Source organism: Orycteropus afer, unplaced genomic scaffold (genome assembly GCF_000298275.1).
Source record: "Orycteropus afer afer isolate SDZICR_OR568_19922 unplaced genomic scaffold, OryAfe1.0 scaffold00048, whole genome shotgun sequence".
NCBI classification, from domain to species: Eukaryota; Metazoa; Chordata; class Mammalia; order Tubulidentata; family Orycteropodidae; genus Orycteropus; species Orycteropus afer.
The window spans coordinates 11,582,462-11,596,864 of record NW_006921635.1 but is presented as its reverse complement, the minus strand read 5'-3'; the positions used below and the strand labels follow the sequence as shown (position 1 = coordinate 11,596,864).

At 49.4% G+C, this 14,403-nt stretch overlaps 1 protein-coding gene across 1 annotated transcript in view; it reads left to right on the top strand.

Moving 5' to 3' along the window:
- Positions 1-14,403, top strand: part of KSR2 (kinase suppressor of ras 2) — a 516,639-nt gene that overhangs the window by 310,928 nt on the left and 191,308 nt on the right. The window contains exon 5 of the mRNA XM_007938202.1: positions 1,270-1,454. Coding sequence (XP_007936393.1) covers positions 1,270-1,454 — 185 coding nt within the window. The remainder of the gene's footprint in view (positions 1-1,269; positions 1,455-14,403) is intronic.

Below are 14,403 nucleotides of genomic sequence, written 5' to 3'. Positions count from 1 at the left end.
CCTGAAGGAGGTACCCAGCACCAGAAGCCCTGACAAGGGGCCTAATTTCCAGAAGAGGTGCAGGAACCTGCCCAAGGCTTGTTTTCTCTTCTTGAATCTCTTGAAAGTCAGCAGGTTGAATTTTTGTAGAAATGAGTTTGCTTTTATATGGATAGAAGACGGGGTGGGGGGGAAGCTCTGGTGGCATAGTGCCTAAGCATTTGACTGTTAACCAGAAGGCTGCCGGTTCAAACCCACCAGCCACTCCTCGGAAGGAAGATTGGGCAATCTACTTCTGTAGTGATACCACCTTAAAAACCTAAGGAAGGGTCTCTATGAGTTGGATCCGAATCAACAGCAGTGAGTTTTAAACACATAGGGGTGCATGCCACCTTGACACAGATCTGAGCTCACTTGAGAAGGTCAACCCATAATTTGGTGTTTTCATCTGTTGACCCTGCTCATCATATCCAATTGTCAAGTTAGGGTCCAAGGTCGCCAAGAAAGACACTACTTCATATAGATTTTGGATGAAACAACGCTTTAGTCACAGAGAAGAAACAAAACAAGGCCAGCTTTGATGGTGGGCATTGATCCCTCATGGCCAGCCAGTCACTCCCTACAGCAGCCGACACAGAGATGATGGTCTGCATGTACCCCTCTAGTGCTGCAAGAGAGGGACCCCATTCCCTCCCCACCAGGAAAAGATGTAAAAATGGGACTGGCCAGATGCCCTATGACACACATGTGTAAGCAGTAAGTAGGCTGTGTGCCTGGAACTGGGAAGGGGTTACCCTGAGAAAGAAAAAGAAAAGTGGGACAGGTGGGCACAGTCGCAGACTTCGTTATCAGGGAACATTCCAGGCCCAAAGCTTGAGATTAGATGTCCAAGTGGGGATCACCAGGCCATGTAATTGTCTGCTCTCTCACTTTCCCAGCATCATCAAATAGCCAAAGGCTAATGCTCAGTGGCCAGGGATTGGTGGCTTGGGCCTTGGGACCTCACTGTATGCAGGGGGTTGGAGCCAGAAGCTGAACTTGACCCTGAGGTCCAGAGCTTCTCTGAGGACATCTATTTGCCTGCCCTCCATGACGGGAAGGGGCTTTTCACACGGGCTGGGGGGAAATGACCCTTGTCCAGCCCCTTTCTCTACACACTATATTAGTCCCAAAGAGCTGGTGAGGCTCTTTCCTCTTCTCCCCGTGGGTCCTGGACTCTTATGGACGACCCTGCTCTAATGTGTGGAAATAAATCCTTCTCCCTCTCCTCCTTTTCTCTCTCCTTTTCAGAGCCAAGAAGAAGGGCAAACCCTTGAACCTCAAGATCCACAGCAGCGTGGGCAGCTGTGAGAACATCCCCTCCCAGCAGCGCTCACCTCTCCTGGCCGAGCGCTCCCTCCGTTCCTTCTTTGTGGGGCACACACCTTTCCTGCCTTCCACCCCTCCCGTCCACAGCGAGGCCAACTTCTCTGCAAGTAAGTCACCTTGGGGGCTGGCAGCACTGGGTGGGGGCCGGGGCCTCGCCACCTCCTCTGTGCAGGCTCCTGGTCTTCAGCCAGGTGCACCCTCTCTTCTCTCACGCCTCGTGAAGTGTTTGCTGAACACGCTCATCTATCCTTCGCCTGGATGCCTCCCTTCTGTGCCTCTCACGCCCCTTTGGGTGCTCTTGAAAAGGCTGTAATAGGTGCTTGGGAGGCTGACGTGCCAGGCTCCTGCTCTTTCGCCTGCAGGTGTGGCAGGATGGCAGAGGGAACCAAACACTCTGGGAGGGAAGAGAAACACAAGCCCTTTCTCGCCCATTTCTCTCCTGCTTCTCAGCCGCCCTGCCCACCATCAGACCTTTTGTTGCCACTGTGGATGAGGCAGTGATGATTAAATTTTGTATTTCTTTATTCCCACTCAGGTCAACACATAGAACCTTTACATCTCCAAGATGCATTTGGGTTCAAACAGGGCCAAGCAAGGCCTGGGGTGGTTTACATTTTACTCTTATGAATTTCTGCTGGAGACGGTGGTTATTACCCAGAGTGGAAATGGAACTTGCTCGAGATTGAGGGGTGAGGTCTCAGAAGACGTTTAATCTTCTCTGCCCTGAGGGCCATTTTGCTGAACAGGCACAGACGTGGTCAGAGGGGAGCCCCCTGAAAAAAAAAGGCCAACTAATCGGCTAGCCAAGGCAACAGCTTTTATTGAGTGGGAGCTCAGAAAAAGGGTGTGTGTGTGCTGGAGTGTGGAAGAAATAATCCCAGCCCTTAATATATCCAGGGGGCTCTGGCGGTACAGTGGTTAAGGCATTTGACTGCTAACCAAAAGGTCAGTGGTTTGAACCCACCAGTTCCTCTGCAGGAGAAAGATGAAGCAGTCTGTTTCCATAAAGATTTACAGCCATGGAAACTCTATGGGGCAGTTCTGCTCTGTCCCATAAGATTGCTATGAGTTAGAATTGACTCAATGGTAATGGGTTAGGTGTTGCTTTTTCAATACATCCATGTGCTGGTCATGCTGTGTTGCTGCTCTGATGAATGACAGGTAATGGTTCCTGAGCACTTGTATGAACTAGGAGTCCCTCGGTGGTGCAGGTAATGCACTTAGCTGCTAACCAGAAGGTTGGAGGTTCAAGTCCAATCAGAGCCCTGGTAATGCACTTCTAAAAACTCAGCCATTAAAAATACTATGCAGCCCAGTTCTGTGCTGACACATATGGGGTCACCATGAGTTGGAATCACCTTGGTGAGAGCTGGGTGTTATTTGGTGTCATCGAGTCGGTTCTTACTCGTAGCAACCCATGTGAGAAAACAGAACTGCCCAATAAGATTTTTTTTCTATCCTCTTTATGGAAGCATTTTGTCAGATCTTCTAGCAGAGCACTGAGCAGGTTTGAACTGTCAATCTGTTGGGTAGCAGATAAGCACTTATTGGTGGCCACTGGTGGTATAGGCTATCGTTAATTTTCACAAATAACATGCACATGCATATAACATGCTTAGCATGCATAGGAAACTAATGGATGAGGGGATTGTGCAGTCTGCAAAACAAAAAACAAACAAAAAACAAAAAAACAAACCATATAGCATGTGTGTTATTTTTATAAAAATATGGTAATCACCTACATTGATGATCTCATTTAATTCTGGCAATAGTTCATTGGATTATTCCCATCGTACATATGAGGAAACTGAAACTCAGAGATGTTAAAGAACCTGCCCAAGGTCACACAGCTATCAAGGATTGAGCCAGGATTCAAATCCAATTTTTCCTAACTCCACAATATACAAACTTAACCATCACACGTGGTTTGACAACCATGATACCTCAAATATCCTGCAGGTTGCCTTTCTCTAAACGTGAGGGTTATTTCTTTACCTTTACATGAAGATTTTTAACATTTTTCTTTTTTAGGGAGGATCATGGGCCCTTTGAGAATTTGATAAAAATCTCTTAACTCTCTCTCTGGAAAAATGCACGTGTCTCCAGCCTGTGTCCGCATCCTTAGCCCCGCTGGGTGCTTGGCTGGGATAAAATGGTGAACTCAGCTTAGAGTCCACAGTGTGTATCTTGCATCAGCTGCAGGATCCGGCAGAGCGTCTGGGACCAGAAGAGATCCATTTGGATGTCAGTTAGGAGACGGCCCACAGACTGGCTTTTCTCCGTGCCCAGGGTATGCAGGCTCCAAATCAAGCCAGCTTAAATAGCACACGAGATAGCCATGTCAACACTAGAAGGCCAATTTATTAATTTGTCAAGAGCAATCACTGTCCGAGGGGCCAGATATGCTCCATGTGGGTGGGCCTGCATGGTATCAGATGGTGGTGAGCATGGGTGAGGAAAAGTGTCATAGCAGTGTATAGTGGCAGCAGGGTAAGGCAGATGTCATGGCCGGGAACACAGGCTCTGGAGGCAGACACCTGGGTTCAAATCCAAGCTCTGCTACTTCAAAGCAGTGTGCCCGGCCTCGACAAGGTCAGAGCCTCTCAGAGCCTCCGTTTCCTCGCCTGTAATATGAGGATAAGCACAGCCCCACCTCAGGGAGTGTTGTTGTTGTTGTTAAGTGCCGTCGAGTCGTTTCCGACTCATAGTGACCCCATGCACAGCAGAACGAAACACTGCCCAATCCCGCGCCAGCCCCACAATCCCTGCTATACTCGAGCCCATCATCGCAGCCACTGTGTCAATCCATCTCATTGAAGGCCTCCCTCTCTTTCGTCGACCCTCCACCCTACCAAGCATGACATCCTTCTCCAGGGAATGGTCCCTTCTGACAACATGACCAAAATAGGTGAGACAAGGTCTGGCCATCCTTGCTTCCAAGGAGCATTCTGGCTGCACTTCCTCCAGGACAGATCTGTTAGTTCTTTTTGCAGTTCTTTATTTCCTCAAGGAGTAGCTGTGAGAATTCGATGAGCTCATGGATGTCAGGTCCTCTGCACGAGGCCTGGTGCACAGCAAGGGCTCAATAAATGGCAGCTTTTCTTGTATCCTGATTCAGAACTTCCCCACCACATTAACTGCCTCTGTTTCTGTTATTTATGTGGACCAAAGGAAATGGGACTGGCCCATGGGATGTCAGCTCGTATGTGGGTTACACTCTCCTACTACCACTGAGATTCAGAAGATCTTTTCTGTTCCAGGAGATCAGAGGGCATGGTTTGGATTAGCTGCTTCCCCTAGTATCATCTACAATCTCTGGCTCCATGGTTAATTTTGGGCTGCTGCCTTCACCCACCACCACAGAGACCCAAGAGTGTTTGGAATTTACACTGGCATTGTGCCAGGTGGCCACCTTCAGCCGCCATTGGTCCTCAGGCATCACCATTTCATGTGTGAACATCAGGAGGGCCACCCTGGGTGTCTGAGCCTGCTCTGTACTTCAGTCTTAGCCAGAGTTCATCCTCAGCCTGTAAGAAAACAGATTTGTACATTTGGGCCCCTTCCAAAGAGTTTTGTGTAGATTCCCCACGGCTCCCACCTTTTCATCCCTGGCCTGGCCTTCTACCTGGGAAGAGAGGCTCTTCTGTTTGCCTGTGGGCAGGAGCTGAGTTTCGAATTAAAAGCAGCACCTGGTGCCAAGAGGCCCCAGGAACGCAACTGCCCTTTGGGTGGCCCTGGTGCTCCTATGCGAAGAGGTGGCCCTCAGCTCCCCCAGAAATGAAAACCACAGCATTTGAGTGTCAGCAGGAGAATGAGCATGTAACCCAAATATTAGCTGAAACCCCGTGGACCAGTCCCGTTTTCTTTGATCTGAACAAATCACAGATACAGAGGGAGTGAGTGTGATGTGATGTGATGGAACCGGCTCCAGATCGGGAAATGACAAGCCCTTCGTTGGGGTCTCCATGCTGTCACTGGTTGCCAGTGCAACCCTGGTCACTGGCTGGCATGCCAGCTGCCTTGTCACTGTTCATCCCACCACGTTCTGTGAGGCAGGCACATCATCCTCATTTTACAGATCAGGAAACTGAGACTCAGAGATGGGAAGGCTCCTGCACAAGTAATGGGTTTGAACCCAGATTCATCTCCAGCCAGCAGCATCCCTTCCTCTACCTGTGTCCCAGTTTCCCCAGTTTACAGTAAGAGTTTTAGACTGCATGGCAGTCCTAACCAGAGCTTAGGATCTCTGTGATTCTGAGGCTTAGCCACTGGGCTTTCTTTGGACAAATCTTTGGACTCACTCACTCAGAAGGATGGTTCTGGAGACCCTGACTGACTGGGCTATTGGGGGGAGCTGCCCGGTGCCACATCCTCCTGGCTTGTCCAATTCCTCTCCCACTCTGATTTTCAGAAGAAAACTCCCTGCCTGTGGGCCTCAGTGCCAGCCTTCCTCATGCTGACCCAGCCAAGGGAGCCCCTCAGGCAGCCTCCCTGCCAGGCTCGGTCCATCTGCCTGTTTGTCACTGTCAGCTCTAGCTCTGCCCTGCCCAGGGATGGATGGTGATACGCCATCTTGTTAGCCTCCCACGGTCATACCTGAGGACAGCATGAGGCCGAACAGAGTGGCTGAGCCTGGGAGTCACAGGGTGCCTGTCACCTTGCAGAGGCTGCAAGAAGGACTTCACCTCGCCAGGCCTTGCCTTACCTCCCTGGGCTGGGGGTGAGGAGGAGGTGGGGAGGAGAGTGGCTGGAGCCCCAACTTACAGACAAACCTGGTTCCAAAGGTTAGCCAGCCCTTGAGTTCATAGCCTCACTTGGTTATGGACAAAAACCAAGACAGCAGACTCTTCTCTTCCATGCAGAGGTTGCTGGCTCTCCCATTCCAAGCAGTAATTAAGCTGCTTCCCAGAGAAACTGAGAACAGTATCTCACTTCTCCCTGCTGCATCCACTCTGCGTTACGCTGGGTGCTTGGGCACGGCATGTTGTTCCTTGCTCTACCCATGGGCCTTGTCAGGTCCAGCAAGCTGTGAGTCTTTGGCTTCATGTTGGGTATCTCGGTATCTCAGTATCTCCGACCCTAGCTGACCTCTAAGTTCCCTATGAACAGGGTTCTTCAGATGGAAAGAAGTGCTGCGTAGCTGGGAGGAGTAATGATTCACCATCATTCATTACTGGCTGGAGGAAGTACTTTCAGGTTTCCAGCAACTAAGTGGTGGTGGATAGGTCAAGGGACAAGTCACTTAATCCCGTAGGTCTGTTTTCCACCTGGCCAGGCTGTAGTGAGGACTAAATGAGGGATGCATGTAAATTTCCAGCAGAGGTGGGTGCTTAGAGCACCAAGCCTCAGTAAATGGTAGCTTCTGGGAGCTATTACTGTATGTTATAAGATGGAACAGCTTGGAACAATGATGTAAGTGATGATAATAACTTGCACATATTTGCAAAAGGTTGATAATAAATTGGCATGTATTATTTGCATTGTACAAAGCAACTTAACTTTTGTTATTTCACATGAGCTTCCCAGTACTCCATATAGGTTAGGTACTGCTGGAAAAAAAAAAAAAAAAATCCCATTGTCCTTGAGTAGACTCCAACTCCTGGCAACCCCGTGTTGTCAGAATAGAACGGTGCTCCCTGGGATTTTCACTGGCAACCCTGTGTCGTCAGAACAGACACACAGTAAATTGAATGGTGCTTCCTGGGAATTTCAGTGGCTGAGTTTTGGAGGTAGATTGCCAGGGCTTTCTTTTGAGGTGCCTCTGGGTGAACCCGAACCTTCAACTTTTCTGTTAGCTGCCGAGTACATTAACTGTTTGCACCACTCAGAGACTCCACTGTTATCCCCATTTTACAGATGAGGAAACTGAGGCTTAGAGAGTTTAAGGTCCTCATGGATCCACCAGTCCCCAGCGTTTTGTTGTGGAGTCACCATGCCGTCTCACTGAAGGACACGCATCAAGAAGGGAACTCACGTTGCTGTGCTTTCCCCCCTGGGCCCCGCCTGCTTGGGAGAGTGTGTGGTGGGCAGCTGGATGCTTCTCCCTGGTGAGCTGGCAGTACCCAGTCAGCAAAAAAGCACCCTCGCAGGCTAACTGATGGCTACCCCGCCTGGACTCTGTTGGTGCTATTCAAGGGAGTCATCGTTGGGGGGTAGTGATTCCTGGAGGTGTCAGGCAGCTGCTGAAAGAACGAGCTGCAGCCAACTCCTGCACTGTCACTTGACCGGACGGTTAGAAGATGAGCGATGACAGACTACTTTTGCCACCTGCAGTTCTTTGGGTGTTTCCTTATTAGCTGCCCCTGGGAGTTGAGCACTGCAGGGCAGTGGCTACTGAGGGGGACAAGTGACGGATGGGTCCAGAACCTCCTCATCTCAGTCCTAATGGCACCAGCTGCAGTTGCCTACGAGGCCCCGTCTTGTGAAATATTGTCCTTCCCACCCCGCGGGGTCTTGAAAGATGACATGCCCTCTCCTCATCTCCTGTCCAAGCACCTCCTATTCTCTGTCTTGGAGACAGGGCTAGACCCTTGACCCTCGCTTATGAGCTTGGCCTCATATGTACCTTGCGGCTGAGTCAGAAGCCTGATTTGCCGAGGGAGGCAGCAGGTAGCAATAAAGACCAATGAAGCTGAACTGCGTACTCCCAAGAAACCAGCCACCGGAAGGGTTATAAAGAGACTCCAGGATGGTGGTGATTATATAATGGGGTTTAATGAGGCTTGAGGCCAAGGTTCATTACCCCCTGCAAGAGGGAGAGGAGAACTTGAGAGAAGTTTGCTGCCTGAACCACACTCTCTCTCAGAATCGAACGATTTTGAGAAATTTGTGTCTGACCTGACTCAGTGGTGGCAATCCCAAGGGGAAAACATATATACAGTTGCTGTTGGATGCCATCAAGTCAATTCTGACTCACAGCACCCCTAGAGGTCAAGGTAGAACTGCCCCCTAGGGTTTCCAAGGCTGTCAATCTTTGTGGAAACAAAACCAAAACCAAACGCACTGCCCTCGAGTCAATTCTGACTCACAGCGCCCCTAGAGGACAGAGTAGAACTGCCCCAGAGGGTTTTCCAAGGCTGGAGTCTTTCTGGGGGCAGATCACTGGGTCTCTTCTCCCACAGAGTCTCTAGTGGGTTTGAACTGCTGACCTTTCAGCCAGCAGTCAGGTGCATAACCATTGCTCCACCATCATATACCACTGCTGTGACCCAAAGGCCTTTTGTCTCCAAGATTGAAGTGCTGGTGCTAGTGCAGTTATCACTCCCCCACCATCAGCAGAACCAGGAAACGCCCACGTAACCTGATGTCTTCCCAGATTTTAGAAACTCAGGTCCCTACAGGGCCCTGACATTTACTGACCACCTGGATGTAGCTTTCTGGAGGCATTGTGATACCTACACTTGGCAAACAAACAAAATGATGCAGAAAGGTTCTAATTAAAAGCCCTGGTCCCTTGCACCACCCTTATCTCAGCCCTGTTTCCCTGAGGCAGCCACTTTGAACTCTGTGTGCCTGGTTCTTCCGGAGGTCGCCTCTACAGTTCAAACTCGATTATGTAAGGGACCAGTAGCAGCCACTTCACCTGGGGACTCATCCGACTTGCAGATGCTCTCGCCACCCGAGACCTGCTGAATCGGAATCTCTGGAGGCTGTCCCAGCCAGCTGGGGTTTCACAAACCCTCCAGGGATTGTGCAGGCTAACATTTGAGAATCACTGCTTCATATGACCATTTTCTTCAACTTTTTATGTTGGAATAATACGAAACGTACAGAGACGTTGCAAGAATACTACAAGGAACTTCTGCACCTGCCCCCCTTAATCAGATTCACCAGGTTGTTTCTCGTTGTGTGTCTGTGAGGAAACACACACAGCAGAATGTACCCCATTCAGTAATATCTACATGGAACATTTTCTTTGCCTTGACTCTTTTTAGTCAGAGCCGTTTGAAACTAAATTACATCTCATCTTACATAACCACAGCATAGTTACCAAATTTAGTAGATTTAACATGGACTTAGTACTTACAATCACTTTCTAATTTAGTCCACTGTCCCAGTCACATCCTCTATGGCATTTCCCCCTGGTACGGTATCCAGGGGGGGGACACACATTGCCTTCAGTTGTCCTTTTTCTGTAGTCACCTTCCATCTAGAAGAGTTTCTCCCCTTTCTTCATTGTTTTTGACCTTGACCTTTTTGAAGACTAAAAGCCAGAGCCCTTTATAGGCCATCCCTCAGTCTGGGCTTGTCGGATGTCTCCTTGTGGTTAGTTGGACTCAGGTTCTGCAGTTTGGTGGGACTTCCATACCTTCTCAGGGCCTCAGGTCTGGAGGCACTGGGTACATTTGGCCCTTCTTGATGATATTAGTTTTCAGCACTTGCTTAAGGTGTTGTCTACTTTCTCGACAACTGTGTGTCACTATTTTCACATAACTATTTTTTTGTAATGAGTAAGAAACTTTGGGAGAGGTCTTTTGAGATGATGTAAATATCCCTTTTCTTCATCAAATTCTACCCTAGCCCTCTGCCGTGATTAAGCATCTGCTGATGAGTCTTTGGGAGCTCTGGTGGCGTAGTGCCTAAGGCATTAGACTGCTAACCAGAAGGCTGGCGGTTCAAACCCACCAGCCACTCCTCAGAAGGAAGGTTGGGCAATGTACTTCCATAGTGACACCGCCTCGTAAACCCAAGGAGGGGTCGCTATGAATCGGATCCGACTTGACGGCAGTGACAGCCAGCCAGCCAGATGAGTCTTTGGCTGAATGATTCAGCTGGTAGCCAATTGATGGCTTCCTAACTTCATCATTTCTTCTGTGTGTATTAGTCAGCTTTGTATTGATTTTCTCTTCTCTCAGTTTATTTACTTAGCTATTGTCAGTGTGGACTCATTTTATTCAGTGGCTTATAATCCATGACTGTTGTGACTGATTTTATGTGTCAACTTGGCTAGGCCTTGGTGCCCAGTTGTTTGGTCAAGCACTTGTCTAGTTGCCATTAGGAAGTCATTTCATGCCATTAACTCCGCTGGCCTCAAGTAAAACAGATTGATTACTCTCCATAATGTGGGCAGGCCTCATCCAATCAATCTAAGACCTTGCGGGCAGACAGGGAACTTCCCCACAGCATGCTCTGCCTCCAGCGGGTGTAGACATTTTGCCAGGACTCTACTCTTCCCTCTTTTGTCACCTGACCTTTGGATTTAGGACTTGCCAGCCCCCTACGATTGCATGAGCCTATTCCTTGAAGTAAATTTCTCTGTCTGTCTCTTTTCTAATGTCGCCTTATATACCATCTCAAACAGATTGGGCCCTCAGACGTCCACAGGGTCCTGAGAAGTAAGACAATTGAGTGAAGCTGCTGGTTTGAGGGAGCAAAGAGAGAGGAAAGGACTATCCAGAATTGGGGAGGGCACCCATCCAAAGGGGCAACTGCCACCGCTCCAGAAGGGTGGCCAAGTGGGGAGGTGGCCCTGTAGAAATTTCAGGAGAAGTCAGAGATCCTGATTTTTAGGTGAAACCTCCCAATTTAAAAACATTAGCCACACCTTACAAATCCTGGGGCGCTGCGTGAGCCAGCATTCAGCGGATCTCACAGGTCTATGGGTGTGTCTAACCCTGGGCTCCCAACTTTGAGCGTCTGTTCTAGAATCATGGATGTCAGAGCTGGAAGGGGCCTTGGAAATCACTGAACCCAACTGCTCGTTTTATGGATGGGGAAATTGAGAAGAGAGCGTGCAAGGGACTTGCTCCAGGTGGCTGAGCTGGGGCTGGGAGTCAGCTCTGCTTATGGCCAACCACTGGTTCTGTGCATTACACCAAGGAAAACAGTAGCCTGTTCATAAGGTTCATCAGAGAGTTGGTGAAACAACAAAGGAGGGAAAAGTACCTCCTTTAAAAGGTGACACATGTTGTGTATATGGAGGGTGGTAAGGTGTGGGTGTGAGATGTGTGTGGTTGTGGGTGGGTGTAATTTCATACACAGTCACTTCCGGATTTTTCTTTTTAAATCAACTATCCTTTCTCTTGTCTGCCTGTATATTTTGTATTTCCTACCTCCGTACAAACAGTTTGGCCTCAGCATGCAATAGAAAACTTCTGACCTTTTGTTGTGATTGCTCCCACCAGGATCTGTGGCAGTAAAAATTGGTTAGTAAGTGGTTGGCATTCAGAGCCGAGGGGGTCATTAGTGCCTCTCAGTGGAGTGAGTCTTGATCCTTGGTCACAGTACACGCTGTCAGAGTGGGTGACGCTGTTCCCTGTCATCAGTACGTGACTTTGATTGTGACTGCCTTTGCCCAGTAACCCCCAAGGTGAGGTTTTCTTGGACGTCAACTGATTTCATGACAAGTAACACTGTTCTTGAGCTGTACTGATTACACAAGGTTTCCATATTCCTTACCCATATTCCCGCACCCCCATTCCACAGATAAGAATACAGATATTCCCAGAGGGGAAGTTTCTGGCTAGATTAAGCGTGGGTCATGTGCTCACCTCTAAACCAAGCAATTGGGCCAGGGAAATGGGCCACACACTGATTGTCTTAGTCCTAGGTCATGTGACTTGCCTGTAGGCTGAGAAATTGGAGCTTTGCCTAAAGAAGGGAGAGTGAATCCTGGGGAGGTTGACAACCATTGTCCGTTACAGGAAAGATGAATAACGTGGGTGCCCTTCCTCAAGGCCTTTGAGGCTCATTGCTGGCCAAATTTGTTTATGCGCCAAATCATCAGGGCCACGTTTCCATCGTTGTGTAGAAAACTCTCTCAGTTCGCCAAGCATCTCCGGTGGGCCGTGTTTCTCAGCGATCCTGAGCGAGGAGTCTTGTTACTGGCCCCATCTTCCAGCTGTCCTCAGGGATTCCTAGAAGGACATAGCCTGCCAGGGAAGGTTAACTTATCATGTCAGGTCTAGACCCAGCCCCACACCCAAGGTAAGGCCATAGCATCCTGATTAAAGGTACAGAGTTTAGCATTGGACAAGCCAGTGTTTGCCATCTTATCTCTCATTTATATTCTGAAATCTCTGAGTCTCAGTTTTCCCATCTCTAAAATGGATACAATATCCTTTTCTCAGGGAGTGGTGACTAGGATGGAATGACAGCATGTCTGAGCCTCATGACCAGTGCATGGGAAGTTGTCATTAGTATCATAGTGTTTGGGTTCAGGCCACCTTTGTCAATGGTTTCTCCTGCATCTCCCTACCTTACATACTTGAGTGGAGCAGTTAATATTGAATTCTGAACATGTAAAGTATCGTGGGGATCATGGAGGAGCCCCAGAAATGCATGCTACAAGCCTGGCCTCAGAGGACTTGCAGTTTGGCTCTTTAGAAGCCACTGAGAAAACAGGCAGAGACTCTGGGCCAGGCGTTGGGAGGTCTGGGTGCTCCTCCCAGTGCTGCTGTCTGAAGCTGCCTGACGCTTGAGTAGCTCGTTCTGATATATGGGCATATCAGTGATACCCGCTTGCCTCATAGGCCTGTTGGTTGGTGTGAACGACTAGAAACTGTTCAGACATACAGTCCCCCACAGGGCAATCCCCATGACAAAGAACTGTCAAGCCCCAAAAGCCAATAGCACTGAGGTAGGGAACTGTGATCTCCTCAAGCTGACGCTCAGATCTGGTGGGTCTCCTCTCAGGAATATTCTGAGTCGATCTTCCCAGCACTTTCCTGATGAGAATTAAGGAGAACACGGGTATCAAGGACTCAATCCCAGATGTCGTCCTCCAGAGACTGATCCAGGAGGTTCAAGAGGGGGCCCAGCTCTCAGTACTTTTGACCAACTGCCCTGGTGACTGGTGTCATCTGAGAAACACTGCCCTAGGAGGGGCACCTGAGCCTCTTTAATGAGGACACCCCCTTTCTGTTTCCTTGAGATTCCTCAAATAAGGCTTTCAGGAATTCCTTCATCATTAGCTCTTCGTGGGTGAAGAACTTTTGCCCGGTGGCTCCCAACCTTGTTTGCACATTGGAATCACGTGGGAGCTTTCAAAATGTTGTTGCCAGGCTGCACCCCCAGTCCAGTGACATCAGGTCTCTGGGAGGGTGTGGCCTAGGCATTGGTACTTTTCAAAGCTCCCCAAGTGATTCCAGTGTGCAGCCAAGGTCAAGAGCCACTGATCCAGCTAGCCCACCCAGCATTTTCAGGGGAAACAAAGCTCTCGTGGGATTTTCCAAACACCTGCACTTCCAGTGTTGGTGCTGTGAACTTATTGTTCTCATCTCAAACCATAACCCAAGCCCGAGAAAGAAACAGAAGGCAGGCCCTGGACCACAGGCACACTCATGTGATTTACGGGTACTGGGGCCCTAATTCCCCAGCAATGCTCCTGCTTACTATTTACCCTGATATTTCAAAGATAAGCAGGGTTAGCCAGATACAGAGGGGCGTGGAAGGGCATTTAAGGCAGAAGGAACAGCCTGTGCTAAAAGCGTTTTGGCAGGATCAGTCAGGAGGTCTGTTCCAGGAGCAGGGAAGAAGGGGTGGAGGTGAGACTGAGGAGGCAAGTAGTTGCTGCAGGGCCTGCCTCGCATCTGGGGTTTAATTCCAGGACCCAGAGCAGCTTTCCAGCCTTAGGCCCAGGGCTACTCGATTGTGCCTTTTCTGCACTTTCCTTCAAGGCAACTTCTGCTGCCCTGAAGGCTGTGTCTGTAGGGAGTATGACTGCAGCCCTGAGTTATGCAAGGATGATGCTAATGACTCAGCCTCCCAGGGACTGTATAATCGGCCTGGGAGGAAACTGGGTGCTTTTTGGGAAAATGACATGAGCTCTCCTCGACTGTGAAATTGCTCATCAATCAATGTGTTCAAGTGATCACCCAGCAGATGGTCCCCTAGTGACCATAAAGTGTTAAATGCTACTTCCTGAAATGCCCCGCTTGCTCTCTGGATGGGCCCTTTGCTGCGGAGTGGAGTCTGAAGTCTGGACGGCCGGTCCACAGGGGCTCTTGGCGGAAGAGGGGGTGGGAGCCGTTTAGACACAGCTGGTGCCACCCAACCTCAGGCACAGCTCTCTATACTACTTGCATCGCTGTGGCTCTTTGGGTCAAACCGTTTATT